The 20,495-nt window shown below is 43.5% G+C and overlaps 1 protein-coding gene across 1 annotated transcript in view; it reads left to right on the top strand.

Moving 5' to 3' along the window:
* Window positions 1-20,288, top strand: part of LOC142251339 (moesin) — a 121,677-nt gene extending 101,389 nt beyond the window's left edge. Inside the window, exons 7-13 of the mRNA XM_075324034.1 lie at window positions 467-563; window positions 13,706-13,869; window positions 13,960-14,090; window positions 15,073-15,233; window positions 16,552-16,644; window positions 18,492-18,725; window positions 18,860-20,288. Coding sequence (XP_075180149.1) covers window positions 467-563; window positions 13,706-13,869; window positions 13,960-14,090; window positions 15,073-15,233; window positions 16,552-16,644; window positions 18,492-18,725; window positions 18,860-19,024 — 1,045 coding nt within the window. The 3' untranslated portion in view covers window positions 19,025-20,288. The remainder of the gene's footprint in view (window positions 1-466; window positions 564-13,705; window positions 13,870-13,959; window positions 14,091-15,072; window positions 15,234-16,551; window positions 16,645-18,491; window positions 18,726-18,859) is intronic.
* The last annotated feature ends 207 nt before the right edge of the window (window positions 20,289-20,495 follow it).

Here is a 20,495-nt window from a genome sequence, read left to right as displayed (position 1 = left end):
GGTCGCTCCAAGTGAGCCCTCCTTGTGCGTGGGCTTGTGGCGACCAACCCATCTGTTCTGCTATTGCTGGGACCCACTTGGGGTTAGGGACCTGGGCATTTACTCAGTTTGTGCCCCCATCCTCGCAACGCTGGCCCTGCTGCCACCTCGCTCTCCGCTAGCCCCGTTGTTTCTAATCGCACATCAGGAAGGGAAATTGGATCGTATGCTTCTGACAAACTCCGCCGGCACGGTACACGTTCCTGCTTGTGAAGGATTTACAAGGGCGGCCAACTGATCATCCTATTGGAGGAGGCATATGTATAGGGTATTGGTGTTTTTGGGTTTTTTTGTTTGTTTTTTTTTTAAATGTGCCCTTATATGACAAATTTTAAAGACCCATGTCCAGATATCGCATTACATACTGCGGTTGTCCACTATTAAAACATTACCAATGTGTTCCTACATAGATGCTTTTCTTTTTCAGATTGACCCCCAAGATTGGGTTTCCGTGGAGTGAGATCAGGAATATCTCCTTTAATGACAAGAAGTTTGTGATCAAACCAATTGATAAGAAGGCTCCAGTGAGTACATGTCGTTGGCGCGTGTCTTCATATCCTGCACCACGGCCCCATCTGTCACCCGAATACTGATCTCGTTTTTTTAATTGAACACCCTATTACTGATTCTAATCTGGTCTTGCAGAATGGCGATGTCCTGAGACTGAGCCGTTACCCCATCATTTCATATTCTATTTGTAGAACCGCCTTATCACAATGAGTTTTCTTAAAGGGAACCTGTCACCACTTTTTTGGCGTATAAGCTGCGGTCACCACCGGGCTCTTACAGTGCTGGCCAAAAGTATTGGCACCCCTGCTATTCTGTCAGATAATGCTCAGTTTATTCTTGAAAATGATTGCAATCACAAATTCTTTGGTACTATTATCTTCATTTAATTTGTCTTCAATGAAAAAAAAACTTGTCATAAAGCCAAATTGGATATAATTCCACACCAAACATAAAAAAGGGGGTGGACAAAAGTATTGGCACTGTTTCAAAAATCATGTGATGCTTCTCTAATTTGTGTAATTAACAGCACCTGTAACTTACCTGTGGCACCTAACAGGTGTTGGCAATAACTAAATCACACTTGCAGCCAGTTGACATGGATTAAAGTTGACTCAACCTCTGTCCTGTGTCCTTGTGTGTACCACATTGAGCATGGAGAAAAGAAAGAAGACCAAAGAACTGTCTGAGGACTTGAGAATCCAAATTGTGAGGAAGCATGAGCAATCTCAAGGCTACAAGTCCATCTCCAAAGACCTGAAAGTTCCTGTGTCTATGGTGCGCAGTGTCATCAAGAAGTTTAAAGCCCATGGCACTGTGGCTAACCTCCCTAGATGTGGAAGGAAAAGAAAAATTGCCGAGAGATTTCAATGCAAGATTGTGCGGATGGTGGATAAAGAACCTCGACTAACATCCAAACAAGTTCAAGCTGCCCTGCAGTCTGAGGGTACAACAGTGTCAAACCATACTATCCGTCGGTGTCTGAATGAAAAGGGACTGTATGGTAGGAGACACAGGAAGACCCCATTTCTTACGCCGAGACATAAAAAAGCCAGGCTGGAGTTTGCCAAAACTCACCTGAGAAAGTCTAAAACGTTTTGGAAGAATGTTCTCTGGTCAGATAAGACAAAAGTAGAGCTTTTTGGGAAAATCCATAAACATAGAGTTTACAGGGGAAAAAAAGAGGCATTCAAAGAAAAGAACACGGTCCATACAGTCAAACATGGCGGAGGTTCCCTGATGTTTTGGGGCTGCTTTGCTGCCTTTGGCACTGGACTGCTTGACCGTGTGCATGGCATTAGGAAGTCTGAAGACTACCAACAAATTTTGCAGCATAATGTAGGGCCCAGTGTGAGAAAGCTGGGTCTTCCTCAGAGGTCATGGGTCTTCCAGTAGGACAATGACCCAAAACACACTTCAAAAAGCACTAAAAAATGGTTTGAGAGAAAGCACTGGAGACTACTAAAGTGGCCAGCAATGAGTCCAGACCTGAACCCCATAGAACACCTGTGGAGAGATGTCAAAATGGCAGTTTGGAGAAGGCACCCTTCAAATCTCAGGGACCTGGAGCAGTTTGCCAAAGAAGAATGGTCTAAAATTCCAGCAGAGCATTGTAAGAAACTCATTAATGGTTACCGGAAGCGGTTGTTCGCAGTTATTTTGGCTAAAGGTTGTGCAACCAAGTATTAGGCTAAGGGTGTCAATACTTTTGTCTGGCCCATTTTTGGAGTTTTGTGTGAAATGATCAATGATTTGATTTTTGTTTCATTCTCTTTTGTGTTTTTTTCATTGCAAGCAAAATAAATGAAGATCATAATACCAAAGAATTTTTGATTGCAATCATTTTCAAGAATAAACTGAGTATTCTCTGACAGAATTGCAGGGGTGCCAATACTTTTGGTCAGCACTGTATATACAGCATTCTAACATGCTGTATATAAGAGCCCAGGCCGCTGTGAGAACATAAAAAACACTTTATAATACTTACCTAACGGTCGCTCGGTTGGCCAGATGGGCGTCTCCGTTCTCTGGTGCCGGCAGAATTAACAATCAGTATATACAGTGCCTACAAGTAGTATTCAACCCCCTGCAGATTTAGCAGGTTTGATAAGATGCAAATAAGTTAGAGCCTGCAAACTTCAAACAAGAGCAGGATTTATTAACAGATGCATAAATCTTACAAACCAACAAGTTATGTTGCTCAGTTAAATTTTAATAAATTTTCCACATAAAAGTGTGGGTCAATTATTATTCAACCCCTAGGTTTAATATTTTGTGGAATAACCCTTGTTTGCAATTACTGCTAATAATCGTCTGTTATAAGACCTGATCAGGCCGGCACAGGTCTCTGGAGTTATCTTGGCCCACTCCTCCATGCAGATCTTCTCCAAGTTATCTAGGTTCTTTGGGTGTCTCATGTGGACTTTAATCTTGAGCTCCTTCACAAGTTTCCAATTGGGTTAAGGTCAGGAGACTGACTAGGCCACTGCAACACCTTGATTTTTCCCTCTTGAACCAGGCCTTGGTTTTCTTGGCTGTGTGCTTTGGGTCGTTGTCTTGTTGGAAGATGAAATGACGACCCATCTTAAGATCCTTGATGGAGGAGCGGAGGTTCTTGGCCAAAATCTCCAGGTAAGCCGTGCTATCCATCTTCCCATGGATGCGGACCAGATGGCCAGGCCCCTTGGCTGAGAAACAGCCCCACAGCATGATGCTGCCACCACCATGCTTGACTGTAGGGATGGTATTCTTGGGGTCGTATGCAGTGCCATCCAGTCTCCAAACGTCATGTGTGTGGTTGGCACCAAAGATCTCGATCTTGGTCTCATCAGACCAGAGAACCTTGAACCAGTCTGTCTCAGAGTTCACCAAGTGATCATGAGCAAACTGTAGACAAGCCTTGACATGACGCTTTGAAACTAAAGGTACCTTACGGGCTCGTCTGGAACGGAGACCATTGCGGTGGAGTACATTACTTATGGTATTGACTGAAACCAATGTCCCCACTGCCATGAGATCTTCCCGGAGCTCCTTCCTTGTTGTCCTTGGGTTAGCCTTGACTCTTCGGACAAGCCTGGCCTCGGCACGGGTGGAAACTTTCAAAGGCTGTCCAGGCCGTGGAAGGCTAACAGTAGTTCCATAAGCCTTCCACTTCCGGATGATGCTCCCAACAGTGGAGACAGGTAGGCCCAACTCCTTGGAAAGGGTTTTGTACCTCTTGCCAGCCTTGTGACCCTCCACGATCTTGTCTCTGATGGCCTTGGAATGCTCCTTTGTCTTTCCCATGTTGACCAAGTATGAGTGCTGTTCACAAGTTTGGGGAGGGTCTTAATTAGTCAGAAAAGGCTGGAAAAAGAGATAATTAATCCAAACATGTGAAGCTCATTGTTCTTTGTGCCTGAAATACTTCTTAATACTTTAGGGGAACCAAACAGAATTCTGGTGGTTTGAGAGGTTGAATAATAAATGACCCTCTGAATAAACTTTTCACAATTTAAAAAGAAAAAAAAAATAAATAAAATAACATTCTTTTTTGCTGCAGTGCATTTCACACTTCCAGGCTGATCTTCAGTCCAAATGTCACAATGCCAAGTTAATTCCGAATGTGTAAACCTGCTAAATCTGCAGGGGGTTGAATACTACTTGTAGGCACTGTATGTATTTTTATTTTCAGTATACTGATTGTTAATTCTGTTGTTTTTGTTTATGCAGACCTAATTTTTTTTGATAGGCTATTTAATGCCGAAAACGTTCATGAAATGAAGGAAGGTTACAACTTGATATTTTGCAAATGAGTGAAGAATTATAATAATAATAAAAATAATTTGTGGCCCACCATATCTGTGTGTCTCTCGTTTGGGTGTGCCAGAGCTACGCTTTTCAGGTTCCCTTTGAAGGCAAGGTGCCGCAATTGTAGTTTTCTATTAATAATTACTGATTATGGAATCAATTATTTTTAATACATTTAACTTCATTGTTTGAGTGAAAATAGAATTAAATAAAAACAAACACTGGGGGCGGCCATCTTGGATTTGCAGTGTGTAACGACAGTTACCGCAAATACGGCAGCCCCTGTGCATAGGGTCGGATGCCGACTATTATATTCTATCTCCTCCATTGTGGCTGCTCCCTGCTGTGACCTGAACATCTCCCCTGGGAGGAGATCAGCACCATCTCTGTTTAGCCTACAGTGTATACTGTGCGCTCCACGTTCCCCCTGAGCACGGCTGTGGTTAGTGGTGATCTGTAGCCTGAGCCTGGTATTGTACTATAGATGTCAGGCTGTGACCACCGTTCCCCACCGTATGTACTCACCTCGGACCTCCGCTCCCAGCAGCTTCTCCTGTCACTCACTACATGTAGCGGGGAGCGGTGATCGCAGCCTGAGCCTGGTATTGCACTAATGACATTAGGCTGCGGACACCACTCTCCGCCGCATGTACTCTCCTCACCCCAGACCTCCGCTCCCAGCAGCTCCTCCTCTCAGCTCTCAGTGCGAGCAGAAGCGGTGACAGGAGAAGATGCTGGGATCAGAGGTGGCACAGTGATATGCGGGCACAGTATATCGGGGCACATTATACTATGGATCACTGTACCAGCTCTCCTCGGTGACACTTTCCACATATTCGTATCACGTTGCAGTCCCCAACAAAATGGCTCCGCACTATGGTCCTAAACTTTATACTCCCTTATGCTTTTGCAAACACCCAGAACTGGAGGGGGAGCTGAGACATCACACATGAGAGCAGATTCTGCCCACTGTTACTGCCGTTGTAATGTGAGCTCGTTGTACAGCAGGTTTTCAGCAGCTGCTCCCCCTAGTGTTTAAGAGTGGAAAATATCGATATTCTTTTGTGTGTGTGTGTGTATACAGTGGAATCTTGGATTACGAGCATAATTGGTTCCGGGAGTGAGCTCTTAAACCATGTTACTCTTATATCAAAGCAAATTTTCCTATAGGAAATAATTGAAACGCAGACAATTCGTTCAACAACCCCAAAATATTTACTGCATTTATACAAACTTATTACAGTAATACAAAATAATGTACTGTATTCATATGACATTATTACAGTGCACTAATATAAAATACTGTACAGTAAAAAGCATAAAACAAATTAAACTGCACATTAGCTTCTAATAGAATTCTTGGAGTGCGGGAGGTACAGTATAAGCAATGTGCTATACTGGTTAGCCGAAAGAGAGTACAATACTGAATCCACAAATGCAAATTGATAGATATGCTATATAGTATATACTGTACTGTGCAATGGTATACTGTATACAGTATACAATACATATGGACAGAAAATTACCTCCAGAGCGGGTCAGAGCATGGTGAAAAGATGGAACCGGAAGTGTGCACAGTGGGAATTTGCTCTTATTGCAAAGCATTGCTCTTAAACCAAGTTACAAATTTTTAAAAAGCTTTGCTTGTCTTGCAAAACGCTCTCAATCCAAGTTACTCTTAAACCAAGGTTCCACTGTAATATATATATATATATATATATATATATATATATATATATATATATATATATATATATATATATATATATATAATATTACACACCGTATTTTTCGGACTATAAGACGCACCGGACTATAAGACGCACCCTTGTTTTAGAGGAGGAAAAAATAGAAACAAATAAGATTTAAAGTAAAAGAATGTGGTCATGACACACTGTTATTTTACTGCTGACAGTGTTACTGAGGTAATAATATCCCCAAATTCTGTAATCATATCCTCCTTTCTGGGTACCTTGTATATATGGCCCCCATCGTGGAATATGTATGTTCCCCATCATTATGTGTGTGATTCTCCAATCTGGATTGTGTGTGTGTATATAGTTATAGTGTGTGTGTGTGTGTGTCTGTGTGTATATAGTTATATAGTGTGTGTGTGTGTGTATGTGTGTGTAAAGAGATATATATATATATATATATATATATATATATATATATATATATATATACTAGAAGGTGGCCCGATTCTACGCATCGGGTATTCTAGAATTTACGTATTGTGTAGTTAATGTATGATTTTTGTTATATATATATATATATATATATATATATATATATATATATATATAGAGATAGAGATAGATAGATGTTGTGTGTAGTTACCAAGTGTTTGTGTAGGGGCTGTATATGTTCTGGGTGTTGTCTGGGTGTGGCGGGGGGTGAGAGCGGTGTTGTATGTGTGTTGCGTTGTTTGTGGAGCGCTGTGTGTGTGTGAGTGTGTTGCGCGGTTTGTGTGGGTGTGGTATGTTTTGGGGGGAGGTATGTTTTGTGCAATGTGTGTGTGTTGCGTGGTATGTGCGTATATTTATGTATGCCGCGGTGTTTGTGTGTTGGGTGTTGTGTGTGTGCAGCGTTGTCTGTGTGTGTGGGTGTCTGTGTAGGGCGGTGTTTGTGGTTCCCAGTGTGTGTGTGTGGTGTGTGTGTGTGTGTTGGGGAGAGGTGTGCACCTCCCATCGTGCTCCATTCCCCATGCTGCGCACCCCCCATCGTGCTCCATCCGCCATGCTGCGCACTCCCAAACGTGCTCCATCCGCCATCATGCTGCGCACTCCCAAAAGTGGTCCATCCGCCATGCTGCGCACTCCCAAACGTGCTCCATCCGCCATGCTGCGCACTCCCAAACATATTCCATCCGCCATGCTGGGCACTCCCAAACGTGGTCCATCCGCCATGCTGCGCAGTCCCAAACGTGCTCCATCCGCCATGCTGCGCAGTCCCAAACGTGCTCCATCCGCCATTCTGCGCACTCCCAAACGTGCTCCATCCCCCATGCTGCGCACTCCCAAACGTGCTCCATCCCCCATGCTGCACCAGCATCAGCCTCTCTGCCCCCAGCATCAGCCTCTCTCCTCCCAGCATCAGCCTCTCTCTCCTCCCAGTATCAGCCTCTCTGTCCCCAGCATCAGCCTCTCTCCTCCCAGCCTCAGCCTCCCCCAGCATCAGCCTCTCTTCTCTCAGCCTCCCTCCTCCCAGCCTCCCCCAGCATCAGCCTCTCTCCTCCCAGCCTCCCCCAGCATCAGCCTCCCCCAGCATCAGCCTCTCGCCTCCCTCCTCCCAGCCTCCCTCCTCCCAGCCTTCCCCAGGATCAGCCTCTCTCCTCCCAGCCTCCCTCTTCCCAGCCTTCCCCAGCATCAGCCTCCACCTCCCAGCCTCCCCCAGCATCAGCCTCTCTCCTTCCAGCCAACCCCAGCATCAGCCTCCCCCAGCATCGGCCTCTCTCCTCCCAGCCTCCCTCCTCCCAGCTTCCCCCAGCATCAGCCTCCCTCCTCCCAGCCTCCCCCAGCATCAGCCTCCCCCTCCCAGCCGCCCCCTCCCAGCCTCCCCCAGCATCAGCCTCTCTCCTTCCAGCCTCCCCCAGCATCAGCCTCCCCCTCCCAGCCTCCCCCAGCATCAGCCTCTCTCCTTCCTGCCTCCCCCAGCATCAGCCTCTCTCATCCCAGCCACCCCTAGCATCAGCCTCCCCCAGCATCAGCCTCTCTCCTCCCAGCCTCCCCCAGCATCAGCCTCCCCCAGCATCAGCCTCTCTCCTTCCAGCCACCCCCAGCATCAGCCTCTCTCATCCCAGCCACCCCCAGCATCAGCCACCCCCAGCATCAGCCACCCCCAGCATCAGCCACCCCCAGCATCAGCCACCCCCAGCATCAGCCTCCCCCAGCATCAGCCTCCCCCAGCATCAGCCTCCCCCAGCATCAGCCTCTCTCCTCCCAGCCTCCCCCAGCATCAGCCTCCCCCAGCATCAGCCTACACCCTCCGCACCTCCCCCAACATCAGCCTCCCCCTCCCAGCCTTCCCCAGGATCAGCCTCTCTCCTCCCAGCCTCCTCCAGCACGCCGTGCTCCTCTGCCAACACTCACAGATCCGATCGCATACTCACACACACACACACACACGATCGCATACACTCACACCCACCCGATCGCATACACTCACACCCACCCGATCGCATACACTCACACCCACCCGATCGCATACACTCACACCCACCCGATCGCATACACTCACACACACACACATTGACGATATTGCACATACGCGCTCACTCACAACATCCGGAGATACCACATGCTTCTGGCCATGTGATCCTCCGGCAGGTCCTGGAAGCTCACAGCACAGTATCGCCGCCGAGAAGCAAGCGATATCTCCGGATGCTGTGAGTGTGTGGATGCGATGTGATGTGTGTGTGAGGTGTGTGTGACAGTGAGTGTGATCTGATGGATGTGTGTGTGTGTGTGTGTGTGTGTGTGTGTGTGTGTGTGTCTGTTATGTGTGTGCGTGTGGATGTTCCGCCGCTGCAGGACCTTGATGCGCTGGTAACTATGCTACCATGGTTGCCAGCGCATCCCGTCCCCCACTCGCACGGGAGCCCACACCAGCATACGGCGGCAAACCCCAGCAATGCGAGGGTTTGTGTCGGCTGGTTTGGCGGCGTACGCTGATGTGGGCTCCCGGGGGTACAGTACTCACCTGGGAGTCGTGTCTCCAGTTGGGGGGATGCGTGTGGGGGGCGGGGCCAGAGCGAGCGTGCATTGCGTGAGGGGGGCGTGGCGTGGCAGAGTTGCCAATACGTGCAGGGTGCCGGGGCGAGAGGCCAATCCGTGTGGGGGGCGGAGCCTGTGCGAGCGGCCGGCCAATCCGTGTGGGGGGGAGCCAGGGCGAGCGACCAATCCGTGCGGGGGGGCGGTGCCATGGCGAGGCCAGCGGCCAATCCGCTTTGTGTCACCGTAAGGACACAATTTTGGAGCAAGACAGACAGAATAAGGCAAAATATATATATATATATATATATATATATATATATATATATATATATATATATATATATATATATATATATATATATATATATATATATATATATATATATATATATATATATATATATATATATACATATACATATACATATACATATATATACATATATATACATATATATACATATATATACATATACATATACATATATATATATATATATATATATATATATATATATATATGTGTATATATATATATATGTGTATATATATATATATATATATGTATATATGTATGTATATTACATATATATATAATCTCTCTCTATCTCTCTCTCTATCTATATCTCTATCTATATCTCTCTCTATCTATATCTATATCTCTCTCTATCTATAATATATTAATTAATATAATACACAGTGCCTACAAGTAGTATTCAACCCCCTGCAGGTTTACACATTCGGAATTAACTTGGCATTGTGACATTTGGACTGTAGATCAGCCTGGAAGTGTGAAATGCACTGCAGCAAAAAAGAATGTTATTTCTTTCTTTTTTTTTTAAATTGTGAAAAGTTTATTCAGAGGGTCATTTATTATTCAACCCCTCAAACCACCAGAATTCTGTTTGGTTCCCCTAAAGTATTAAGAAGTATTTCAGGCACAAAGAACAATGAGCTTCACATGATTGGATTAATTATCTCCTTTTTCCAGCCTTTTCTGACTAATTAAGACCCTCCCCAAACTTGTGAACAGCACTCATACTTGGTCAACATGGGAAAGACAAAGGAGCATTCCAAGGCCATCAGACACAAGATCGTGGAGGGTCACAAGGCTGGCAAGGGGTACAAAACCCTTTCCAAGGAGTTGGGCCTACCTGTCTCCACTGTTGGGAGCATCATCCGGAAGTGGAAGGCTTATGGAACTACTGTTAGCCTTCCACGGCCTGGACAGCCTTTGAAAGTTTCCACCCGTGCCGAGGCCAGGCTTGTCCGAAGAGTCAAGGCTAACCCAAGGACAACAAGGAAGGAGCTCCGGGAAGATCTCATGGCAGTGGGGACATTGGTTTCAGTCAATACCATAAGTAACGTACTCCACCGCAATGGTCTCCGTTCCAGACGAGCCCGTAAGGTACCTTTTTACTTTCAAAGCGTCATGTCAAGGCTCGTCTACAGTTTGCTCATGATCACTTGGAGGACTCTGAGACAGACTGGTTCAAGGTTCTCTCGTCTGATGAGACCAAGATCGAGATCTTTGGTGCCAACCACACACGTGACGTTTGGAGACTGGATGGCACTGCATACGATCCCAAGAATACCATCCCTACAGTCAAGCATGGTGGTGGCAGCATCATGCTGTGGGGCTGTTTCTCAGCCAAGGGGCCTGGCCATCTGGTCCGCATCCATGGGAAGATGGATAGCACGGCCTACCTGGAGATTTTGGCCAAGAACCTCCGCTCCTCCATCAAGGATCTTAAGATGGGTCGTCATTTCATCTTCCAACAAGACAACGACCCAAAGCAGACAGCCAAGAAAACCAAGGCCTGGTTCAAGAGGGAAAAAATCAAGGTGTTGCAGTGGCCTAGTCAGTCTCCTGACCTTAACCCAATTGAAAACTTGTGGAAGGAGCTCAAGATTAAAGTCCACATGAGACACCCAAAGAACCTAGATAACTTGGAGAAGATCTGCATGGAGGAGTGGGCCAAGATAACTCCAGAGACCTGTGCCGGCGTGATCAGGTCTTATAAAAGACGATTATTAGCTATAATTGCAAACAAGGGTTATTCCACAAAATATTAAACCTAGGGGTTGAATAATTATTGACCCACACTTTTATGTTGAAAATGTATTAAAATTTAACTGAGCAACATAATTTGTTGGTTTGTAAGATTTATGCATCTGTTAATAAATCCTGCTCTTGTTTGAAGTTTGCAGGCTCTAACTTATTTGCATCTTATCAAACCTGCTAAATCTGCAGGGGGTTGAATACTACTTGTAGGCAGTGTATATGTATATATATATATATATATATGTCATATGAAAATGTTTGGGCACCCCTATTAATGTTAACCTTTTTTCTTTATAACAATTTGGGTTTTTGCAACAGCTATTTCAGTTTCATATATCTAATAACTGATGGACTGAGTAATATTTCTGAATTGAAATGAGGTTTATTGTGCTAACAGAAAATGTGCAATCTGCATTTAAACAAAATTTGACTGCTGCAAAAGTATGGGCACCCTTATCAATTTCTTGTTTTGAACACTCCTAACTACTTTTTACTGACTTACTAAAGCACTAAATTGGTTTTGTAACCTCACTGAGCTTTGAACTTCATAGGCAGGTGTATGCAATCATGAGAAAAGGTATTTAAGGTGGCCACTTGCAAGTTGTTCTCCTATTTGAGTCTCCTATGAAGAGTGGCATCATGGGCTCCTCAAAACAACTCTCAAAGGATCTGAAAACAAAGATTATTCAACATAGTTGTTCAGGGGAAGGGTACAAAAAGTTGTCTCAGAGATTTAAACTGTCAGTTTCCACTGTGAGGAACATAGTAAGGAAATGGAAGAACACAGGTACAGTTCTTGTTAAGCCCAGAACTGGCAGGCCAAGAAAAATATCAGAAAGGCATAGAAGAAGAATGGTGAGAACAGTCAAGGACAATCCACAGACCACCTCCAAAGACCTGCAACATCATCTTGCTGCAGATGGTGTCACTGTGCATCGGTCAACAATACAGCGCACATTGCACAAGGAGAAGCTGTATGGGAGAGTGATGCGAAAGAAGCCATTTCTGCAAGCACGCCACAAACAGAGGAGTCTGAGGTATGCAAAAGCACATTTGGACAAGCCAGTTACATTTTGGAAGAAGTTCATGTGGACTGATGAAACAAAGATTGAGTTGTTTTTTCACACATAAAGGCGTTATGCATGGAGGCAAAAAAACACGGCATTCCAAGAAAAGCACTTGCTACCACAGTAAAATTTGGTGGCGGTTCCATCATGCTTTGGGGCTGTGTGGCCAATGCCGGCACCGGGAATCTTGTTAAAGTTGAGGGTCGTATGGATTCAACTCAGTATCAGCAGATTCTTGACAATAATGTGCAAGAATCAGTGACGAAGTTGAAGTTACGCAGGGGATGGATATTTCAGCAAGACGATGATCCAAAACACCGCTCCAAATCTATTCAGGTATTCATGCAGAGGAACAATTACAATGTTCTGGAATGGCCATCCCAGTCCCCAGACCTGAATATCATTGAACATCTGTGGGATGATGTGAAGCATGCTGTCCATGCTCGGCGACCATCAAACTTAACTGAACTGGAATTGTTTTGTAAACAGGAATGGTCAAATATACCTTCATCCAGGATCCAGGAACTCATTAAAAGCTACAGGAAGCGACTAGAGGCTGTTATTTTTGCAAAAGGAGGATCTACAAAATATTAATGTCACTTTTATGTTGAGGTGCCCATACTTTTGCACTGGTCAAATTTTGTTTAAATGCGGATTGCACATTTTCTGTTAGTACAATAAACCTCATTTCAATCCAGAAATATTACTCAGTCCATCAGTTATTAGATATATGAAACTGAAATAGCTGTTGCAAAAACCCAAATTGTTATAAAGAAAAAAGGTTAGCATTAATAGGGGTGCCCAAACTTTTTCATATGACTGTATTATTTTGCTCAATTAAAAAAAAAAAAAAACACATTGATACTTTACATTTTTGTCAGTTATTGAATTTTTTTATATATTTTTTTTTTTATGGCGCCTTCCCTTTAAAGTATTTTAACAGAGAGATATTGTGGAATGGGGCTTTGTAAACCGCGCCAAAGATCACTGATGAAATCTTGGATTAATGTAAACTTTTTATTCTTGCACAGGTCTACGCGTTTCAGGAGACTCTGCTCCCTTCCTCAGGACCAAACAGGCATAAGTTACATCAGATCTGATGTACTGATGTTACTTATGCCTGTTTGGTCCTGAGTAAGGGAGCAGAGTCTCCTGAAACGCGTAGACCTGTGCAAGAATAAAAAGTTTACATTAATCCAAGATTTCATCAGTGATCTTTGGCGCGGTTTACAAAGCCCCATTCCACAATTTCTCTGTTATCAGCCACCTGGGGTACTGCTGCCTTTGATCCAGATTTATGCTGTTACAGGAGTTGTGCCTTTCACAACCATCTTTGGTGAGTAGGATCATCTCCTTTATCACCCCCTGTCTGTCAGGGTAAGACCCTATTGCGCTTTTTTGTCTGCAGGTTCTTTTTATCTACGTTTAAAGTATTTTAGGCTCTTGTTTCGCATGGCCACACTATGGTCTATTATTTGGGGAGAACATTGATGGTAGCTTACATGCCTATTCTCACATTTCAGGACTTTGTATTTTATGCCCCCCGATTACGGATCAACAAGCGAATTTTGGCACTCTGCATGGGCAATCATGAATTGTATATGCGTCGTAGGAAGCCGGACACCATCGAAGTCCAGCAGATGAAAGCCCAAGCTAGAGAGGAGAAGCATCAGAAGCAGATGGAGAGGTATTGCTGAGGTTTCCTGACTGCGCAGCTCCTGTATTTCTTTTGTCTTTCTCCCAAGATTTTTACTAATTCTCGTTTCTTACCCCTCAGAGCCCTTTTGGAGAATGAGAAGAAAAAGCGAGAGCTGGCTGAGAAGGAGAAGGAAAAGATTGAGCGTGAGAAGGAGGAACTGATGGAAAGGCTAAAACAGATAGAGGAACAGACTAGGAAAGCCCAAGAGGGTGAGACGGTCAATAATAAACAGTGTCTGGTCTCCTTATGGCATGGCAGAATATAGAAATGGCTTTGCTAATATTGATGATTGGGGTTTAATTTTTACTTCATCAATCAATAGTGCACATGAAGATAAGCAACAAGTTGTCTTTTTTTCCTCTTCCACTGTTCTTTCCTACTCAATTCTTGGGTAAAATATGTATTCGGTACGGACAAATGTTGCCATTTGCTGACATAGAAGATTGAAGTTGGTGCTTCTGACCGTCGCTGGAGAAGTTTGAGCACCAGATGCCCTCTCCTGTCTCAGTAATGGAGTATGGATTTTACCTGATAAGTGAGAATGAAAGATCAGTCCAAGAGGAGATAGAAGCAGATTTCTCTGATAAGATATATTACAACATTTCTTGTTTTCACATATACTATTGATTTATAGGAAAGAAAGAAGAGCTGGAATGGCTGATATTCTTCAAGTCTGAGGTCAATTTGTGGAGTTACAGCCTGATAGCCTTTTCCATAGGTCTAACACGCTTTTTATTCTTCAATGTCTGTATTTTTTTCTGGTGGAACAGTAATGAGGTCAAATGGAGCCCAAATATTTATTTGTTTAGCTCATTACAAATAATGGACTTGTCAAAAGGCACATATGAATACAGTTTGGTGGATACAAAGACATATCCCCTGCTTATCTTCCCAGAAGTGCTCCGTGTAGATCTCTAGAATGTCAAGGCTAAAATTGTTGCGGTTTTTTGGAAACTTTTTAGGTTCAGAAAATATCAACCAGAACAGTAAGCCAACAAACTAAACGTCAAGAAATAACAGATTTTTGTGGGACATATCTAGAAGAATCCTTCCAATTTTGTATTCACTATAAGACCAAAGAACTTGTGAAAAAAATAACATTTTTTTTTTTTTCTTTAAGTTTTAGTTTTCTAAGGAACAGCTAGATTCTTGCCTAAACACTTAACCTAATGTTTTCCTCTTCTTGCACAGAATTGGAGGAACAGACCCGAAAAGCATTGGAATTGGATGAGGAGCGTAGAAAGTCACAAGAAGAGGCGGAGAGACTGGCCAGAGAGCGCCAGGCTGCTGAGGAAGCCAAGCAAGCCTTATTGAAGGAATCTCAGGACCAAATAAAAAATCAGGAGCAGCTGGTGGGTCACTGGTCACTGCGGTTGACTATGAAAGAGCTCACCGGTTGCCAAGCAGACCCGCTGTTTTGGGTACAATGTCACCAGTTTAGGACGTGTACTTGAGTGCACTATCCAGTATAATGAGACAGCGAGGAAACATTTACACATGTCAGATGTGTAGCAGATTTTTCAGTCTTAAAATCTGTTACACACCACCAGAATCAATGTTTTTCAATTAGGCTGTTCAAATGAGTGTTTATTTTTTGTTTTTATTTCACGGACCGATTCTGCGTGTGAAAAATAAATAGCATTGTGCACTGGTTTCTTCAGTATGTTGGAAAATGTTGCCATCGTTAAAGGAAACCTGTCACTGGTTTTTCGGCCTATAAGCTGCAGCCACCACCAGTGGGCTCTTATATACAGCATTCTAACATGCTGTATATAAGAGCACAGGCCACTGTATAGAACATAAAAAACATAATACTCACCTAACAGTCGCGCTGCGGTGGATTCTAGTCAGATGAGCGTCTCCGATGGCGGTGCCTCCTCTTTCGGCCATCTTCGTCGTCCTTCTTCTGAAGCCGCAGTGCATGACGCGTCCTACGTCATACACACTCGCCGGTCCCACGCAGGCGCACTACAATACTTTGATCTGCCCGACTCAGGGCAGTTCAAAGTGTGCCTGCGCAGGTCCTCAATGCTGGTGAGTGTGGATGACGTAGGACGCGTCATGCACCCCGGCTACAGGAGATGGAGGACGACCATGGCCGAAAGAGGCGGCACTGGACAACTGAGATTCCCATCTGACTCAAATCCACCTCAGTGCGACCCTTAGGTAAGTATTATAAAGTGTTTTTTTTTACATTCTACACAGCGGCCTGGGCTCTTATATACAGCATGTTAGAATGCTGTATATAAGAGCCCAGTGGTGGTGGCCGAAGCCTATAGGCCGAAAAAACGGTGACAGGTTCCCTTTAACATAAGAAACTGTAATTGGTCTTGTAAACTTTAATAACTTATATGTATAAAAATAAATGTCATACAGATGGCAATTGGGATGAAAATCATACAATTCTTCTGAATGAAACTGATTTTTTTTTTTAATATATAGATAGATAGATAGAGAGAGAGAGAGAGAGATAGATAGAGATATATAGATATATATATAGATAGATATATATTCGTCTAGATAGAAGTTGTAGCTCCTCCTATAAGTGGAGACGTCAGACATTTTGGGAGATTCTTGTTGAGAAATACATCAGATTGCGTTTTCCTATATTTTACCGGTGTTAATAAACAGGTCATAGATTCAGTTAAAACCTTTTATTTTGATTTGTAGGCCGCAGAGCTTGCTGAGCTGACCAGTACAATCAGCGAACTGGAACTTGCCCGTAAGAAGAAGGAAAATGAAGCAGAAGAATGGCAGCATAAGGTACTATTTGCACTGTTATATTATCTCCATAATGGCATTATTTGATCATATCCCTTATAGAGATATTCTCATGTTATTTAGTTTCTTTAGTTAGACAATATTAAAGTAAGCAAGTTTGCGACTGACTTGCTTTTTCTTTCTGCTTTTCATTCTGCTGCAGTGAGAGCTTTTATCCTACATAGTTTACAGCTTGTTTCCAAGGAGTTCAGTCACTTTTGCACTATAGTTATGTTGCAGGCTGAAGGGTTAAGGGGAATCTGTCACAATGTTCTTGCTATTTCATCTAAGAGCAATATAAAGTATAAAAAGAGACCCTGATTCCAAAATCACCAGGTTTACTGGATACAGCAGTTGTGACACATTCAGCATGTTTAGATGTAGCATAGAGCAGAGCTCAGAGAGATGCCCCTGCACACACTGCAGTTTTCAGTATACATTGTATATTGACAGTGAGTTACTTATCAGAGGAAGTGACCTGCTCATACTAGGGCTCATGTACTGGTATAGTCCGTGCAGTGATAATTAGCTATTGCTAAAACCTTTATTGTAAGTAAACAGTACACAAATGCAGTGTTTTAACCCCTACATCATGCTTTCCTCAAATTACTTAGCAAAACTTTCTGACCGTTCACTTTAACTGCGAACATCCTAGCCACATCTCCCCCATCTCATTGATTTCTATATAGCACTTAACTGCTCAATTTCCCCAGCCTCTCTCAGCTTCTGACCTTTTGTCAGTCCTCGATAGATTGAAGAATCAATTTGCAGCTGCTGTCCATCGGCTAGGTCATTACTCCATGAATCTGCAAATCTTCTTAACTCTTGGCATTCCCAGCTCCTCTTTTAATTACCCAAGGCTGTCACAATGTCATTATCACAGCAAGATGCATATTCGACCTTGCGATAGCCTGGCTAAGGAAAGAAACTGGCAATGCCATAGGTAAGGAGATTTGCAGGGCCCTTGTCCAGCAGTCAAGGAGTACTGATCTGGCTGATGGATTGGATACCTGCAAATTGATTCTCCTATCTCTGCCTGGATAATCACAATCTCTGGCCCTCACCATTGCCAGTTTCCAGAGGCGTTCTCCTAATCACTGCTCTTACTTTCCTGAGCCATGTGCTTGTTCCAAGGTTCTGATATCTCTATATGTAAATTATAGGTATTATCACTGTAAATGTAATCTGATAGCTGAACACTTAAGCCACACATTTAACGACGTTCCAGGGATCCCAAAAATGATACGACCTGATAAGGATCGCTGGTAAGTTGCTACATGGTCGCTGGTGAGATCTCAAACAGCCAGACCTTCCCAACGACGGAGCAACGATACAGCGACCGTAGCGACCTGTATAACTATCTCGGTGGTCGTTGCACGCCTACGTGGCTGTACGTTTCTGATCTCAGAGTTGTCAACCAGGTCGTTGGTAAGGCATCAAACACACTGATGCATCCTGCCCAGCAGGACCTTGACTATCAAAAAATGGTCCAGGCAAATCCGACACGACCAGCGATCTCACAGCAGGGGCCTGGTCGCTGCTATGTGTCAAACGTAGCGAGATCGCTGGTGAGATCGTTCTTGCGTCACACAATCTGTGACTCCGCACCGATTTCGCTATGTGTGATGGTACCTTTATACACCGATTTCATGTTAGCTACTAACTCTGACTATGTTGCTGCATTTTCCTACATGTTTTGTCAACCCAAACCCACAATAATTTTACTTTTTAATTTGTGGTTTCTGATTTTGGATCACTCTAGACGTTAGATGGAATTATTTGTTGAGAATAGTGTAATGTTTAGGACTTGATGAAGTATTGAAATGTGACTTTAATCTACCTTTCTGCAGGCCCAAGCAGTGCAAATCGATTTGGAGAAGACCAAGGAGGAGCTGAAGAATGTTATGACCACCCCTCATGTACAGGAGCCGATACTCGCAGAAAATGAACACGATGACGACCAAGATGAGAACGGGGCAGAGGCCAGCGCAGAACTGAAACCAGAAGCTACAATTAAGGACCGGAGTGAGGAAGACCGGACCACAGAGGCAGAGAAGAATGAAAGGGTCCAAAAACATCTTCAGGTAATCTTGGGCTTAGTTTTATTTGGGTCTCTATTGAGGCACAAGGTCCTAAACATGATAAAGCTTGGTAGTACGTATGGTGAGTTGGATGAAGTGTCCGTCCTCTTCTGTAATACTTTCTCTTATTCTTGCAGCTATTGAGCTGCGAGTTGGAAAAAGCTCGAGATGATACCAAGAAGACAGCCAATGATCTTCTCCATGCTGAAAATGTGCGCGCCGGCAGAGACAAGTACAAGACGCTTCGTCAGATCCGCCAAGGCAACACCAAGCAACGTATAGATGAATTTGAATCTATGTAATGCCCATATAACATAATCCTCTCCATTTCCCACGATGGTCGCCTTCCTTTCAATGGCTAAGCTGGAACTGCTGTACCACTTAAGTCAGGGTTTGACGCCGTACAATCATAGGCCTGTAGTATCTGACATCTTCCTCGTATACAGGAAGAGTTTTGCTTGTTCCTTGGATAATAAGCAGCCGGCCACAGAAAGCTCTTTCTATTTCTCCAGCATTTTTGGAAGTTATATTACCCAGAGTGTCTCTACCTAACAAGCTTCTGCCATAGTTAACAATGGAGCTTTGTGTGCCTCTTCCTTTTTTTTCCCAGTTTGTTTAGACCAAATTTTAAACCTGCTGTTGCCACTGATTAGCACTGGTTACGTGGAGCGGTGCCGTCCCATCACTTGCTATTGACTGCAGTACATTGCCTTCTACCCATAATTGTATAGGAGAAATTGGGACAAGTTGTAACCTTCATTAGAGAAAAGCCTCTAGTGTTCTCTAGTTATTTATTGTGGAAAACCAATAACTATTCTGTTACATGAAGAGATTGTTACATATGGAGAAGGGGAACATCTACCTTGGGTATTTCATTACCAACTGTGCCTCAAATTGTGTGTACTTATTACACATCTGCCCTTTGTTGCCAAGGTATGAACCACATTGTTTTCAGAACATAATAAACCTGTGATTTACATTAGTTTTCTAGCATTTGCATTGTCCGCTGCTGGATAGTTTTTTTTTGTTTTTTTTTTTCACCTTGGTGGTTACCGTTTCATGCTGGCATCCCCCTCCCCTCCTTCCCATTCCACTCTTACCAGTATTATATATTTTATTCTGATATTATAAGTATTTTTCTAGCTATGCACAGTTTAGTCAATCTCAATGGGACAAGACAAGCAGCTGCCGGGAAAGAGAACGCAACTGTATACTGTATTATACAAAAAAAAAAAGTTATGCCGAGACAATATAACGCTCAGTATTAAAGACAGATTTCTAGGGGTTTTTATTTGACAGATAATTTGCTTTTTAACCCTGTCATACTTGGCTGTATGGGAATTTACCCATGAGAAGTGTTAATATTTTTTTTTCTAAACTATAGTCTATTGCTGTAATTTATATTGATGGGGTTTATAACAGCATATAGGAATATTTTCTAGTCTTTCTTTACTAAACTAGTGCAGGTTCCCTGTTAAAAATCTGTTTTGTAATTTTGAATTCCACTTTGTGATCTGAACTTGTTCTGTTCTTCCAGTGCCAATAAAATACAGTCATTTGAATCTAGCACGGCTCTTGGCTTATGTGTGTTGTTCTGAAATTGTTATTTTTTATTAAAGGGAACCTGTCACCAGATTTGGCAACTATAGGCTGCGAAACCACCAGTGGGCTGTTATATAGAGCATTCTAACATCCAGTATACAGTGTGTCCACCCGTATCCTGTCCACCACCATTAACTTGAGAGCGGTGGCAGCTATAGGCATTGAAGTGGT

This window comes from Anomaloglossus baeobatrachus, chromosome 9 (assembly GCF_048569485.1).
Source record: "Anomaloglossus baeobatrachus isolate aAnoBae1 chromosome 9, aAnoBae1.hap1, whole genome shotgun sequence".
Classification (NCBI taxonomy): Eukaryota; Metazoa; Chordata; class Amphibia; order Anura; family Aromobatidae; genus Anomaloglossus; species Anomaloglossus baeobatrachus.
The sequence above is the reverse complement of the archived record's forward strand: the minus strand, read 5'-3'. Positions and strand labels throughout refer to the sequence as shown.